Below are 2,710 nucleotides of genomic sequence, written 5' to 3'. Positions count from 1 at the left end.
TCCCAAAACCTTGGGAAAACGCTCTGATGAACACTGAATGAGTGGAGGAAAAAATCGTTCATTTCTGAAGATACATAGAATGACTCCCAAGAAAAACAGATGCAACGTGCAACATAACAGGCCAATGACAGCAGACTTTATAAATGGTGGGAAGACTGAAAAACTCCATGTTTGGAAATTCACTTGGGACTCAGCACACTGTAGGCCAGAAAAATAAAACTGAGGTGAGGGAAGGTCATAAAAGTATGTACGATGGACTTAAGGATTTGCCAATGAAAGCTTGAACCCTCGGTCCAAGAACTCCGCCCCCCACCCCAATCCCAAGCAAAGGAACACAGCAATCCACACCGAAAGATAGGACAGGTCCTAAACTTTATATAAATCATAAGAACGACAATCAACTATTAAAAAACAGACTCGAAATGCGCCATCGCTTCCGTGCCGTCTTCTTCCTCGCTCGCCGATTCTAGGATCGCTCCTCCCGCACGGTTCCCGGGGTCCCGACAGTCTCTCGGTGACTTGTTCGGAACCGTCCACAGGTAAGCAGGTCGGGGGAGCCACACGGGCCAGAACGATCAAGAGTCAGGAACAAGGTGGCTCGGTCCCCTGCCGGGGAAGACGGGGAAGCGCTCGCCTCAGTTCTCCTCGGGCTTGTCCGCCGGCGGCCCGCTGGGCTGCAGCATCTTCTCCATCAGGTTGAAGCGCACGCGCGCCTTGCTCTCGTTCTCGGCGATGGCGAAGTAGTTGAGGAGGTCGAAGTGACCCATGTAGGAGCAGTACGAGTCCCGGTGCTGGTTGACGAGCCATTCCCACTTGGTGGTGTCGGCGTGGCCCGTGCCGATGTACTTGGACTGCAGGTGCTCCAGCTGGCTGTGGATGGTGTACCGGTCCGTCATCTCGCCGCTTCGCTCGGGGCTTCGAGATCAGGCCGCAGACCAGAAGCTACCGTCCTCGGCGTTCAAACCAGAGACGCCGCCGCCGCCGCCGCCGCCGCCGCTGCACGGAACCGCTACCAGGGCCGGCGCGGAAGAAAGACGCCACCGGGACGCGTGCGCAGACTGCCTTCTGCTAGGCGGAAGCGGAAGTGAATTCTGTCGCGGCATTGGAGTTGCCTAGGAAATACTGGGCCGTCCCCTCACGGAGCCCGCCTACTTGGAGAGCGTTGCATGATGGTCTGCTTGGTGGCTCCTGCACGTAACTCGGGTTACGGTCTAACCCGAGCATTGCATTCTGGGATTTGTAGTCCAAAAAAAAATTTTTTTTTTTTTTTTCTCCCCAGATTATTTTACCTGGCTAATTTAGAATGGTGTCCAACGGGCTGGAACCATCCTCCAAGGGCACCAGGCTACAAAGAAGTGAAAACCCAAGTGGGTTATGGCTACAAGTGACCAGAAAAACTAACTCTTGTCTCAGCTTTGTCCCTTAGGCTCTGGGTACTGGGAAAAGTTCTTTCCACCCCAGATGTTTGGTGGTGAGTGTCAACTCTAGTAGTCTCACGTGATGGCTTCCACATCAAGCTCCAGGCTCCGACTCCTCACTCCACGTAGGCGTCGAACCCTCCAAGCAGTCTCCCTTTAAGGTCACTCGCAAGCATTTCCTTGAAGTCAGTTGTGTCTCACGACAAGAGACCTCTCCTTTCCTAGCGCCTGTGTTTTCCCGCCTTAAGCTCAACTTGAGGGTTACGCACCTCCTCACTAGGGTATAAACTGCTTGGGGAAAAAAGATAATGTATTTCTTTTATGATATCCTTTTGAGGATATGCTATAGCTGGATGGAGATTGTATTCTCAGAAAAAACAATCTGATCAATGAGCAAAGAACAATCCCAGCCAAAGAGAAGTGACGTTGGGAAACAATTTCAAAATACAGTAGTTTGGGGCTATTTTTTGAGACTGGCCCTGAGCTCAAACCTCCTGCATGTTGCCTCCTGAATGTTGGGATTAGAGTTATATGCCGCTACATCTAGTGTTTATTTTTCTGTTTAAACTTTGTCATAATAAGCATCTCGCCAGGAGGTAGAGCCCCAAGTCTTTGATCCCAGTGCTCAGTAGGCAGAGACTGGCAGATGTCTGAGTTCAAGGCCAGCTTCTACAGAGCTAGTTACAGGACAGTCAGGGCTATGCGAGAAACCCTGCCTCAGAAAAAAAAAAAAAAAATCGAACGACATAATAAGCTTTTATCTCTAAAACATAGACTATATGGCATACTTATGGATTCACCATCCAGCCGTACTATATACCTTGCCTCGTATTATTATCATTATTATTGTTTGAGATATGGTCTCAAATTCTCTGCTTCAGACTTCCCATAGCATGACTATTAGTGTGTGTGTGAGAAAGAGCACTCGTGCACACATCAATAATGGATATTTCTCCCATACTTTTTCTATAGAAACAATTCTTGGGGAATACAAGGTGAGCTGGGTTTTTTTGTGTCCCCCACCCACCCCCGAGACAGGGTTTCTTTGTAGCTTTAGAGCCTGTCCTGGAACAAGCTCTTGTAGACCAGACTGGCCTCGAACTCACAGAGATCCGCTTGCCTCTGCCTCCCTAATGCTGGGATTAAAGGCATGTGCCACCATCGCCTGGCTTTTAGGTGTGCTGGCTTGAAATAAAACGTCCCCCAAAAGGAATGGCACTATTAGGAGGTGTGGCTTTCTTGGAGTAAGTGTGGTCTTATTAAAGGAAGTGTGTCACTGTGGAGGCGGACTT

The 2,710-nt window shown here is 49.7% G+C and overlaps 1 protein-coding gene across 1 annotated transcript; it reads right to left on the bottom strand.

Annotated features, from left to right (window-relative positions):
• Positions 1-353: 353 nt before the first annotated feature.
• On the bottom strand, positions 354-1,048 carry Sf3b5 (splicing factor 3b subunit 5). The gene has a single exon (XM_038340274.1). The coding sequence runs from the start codon at positions 894-896 to the stop codon at positions 636-638; it is 261 nt and encodes an 86-aa protein (XP_038196202.1). The 5' UTR covers positions 897-1,048; the 3' UTR covers positions 354-635.
• Between the last annotated feature and the right edge of the window lie 1,662 nt (positions 1,049-2,710).

This window comes from Arvicola amphibius, chromosome 8 (assembly GCF_903992535.2).
Source record: "Arvicola amphibius chromosome 8, mArvAmp1.2, whole genome shotgun sequence".
Lineage (NCBI taxonomy): Eukaryota > Metazoa > Chordata > Mammalia > Rodentia > Cricetidae > Arvicola > Arvicola amphibius.
This window is presented reverse-complemented; position numbering and strand designations above follow the sequence as displayed.

Bases quoted from the DNA above. Each gene is read 5' to 3' on its own strand.
- Sf3b5 (XM_038340274.1), bottom strand. From the start codon at position 896: ATGACGGACCGGTACACCATCCACAGCCAGCTGGAGCACCTGCAGTCC.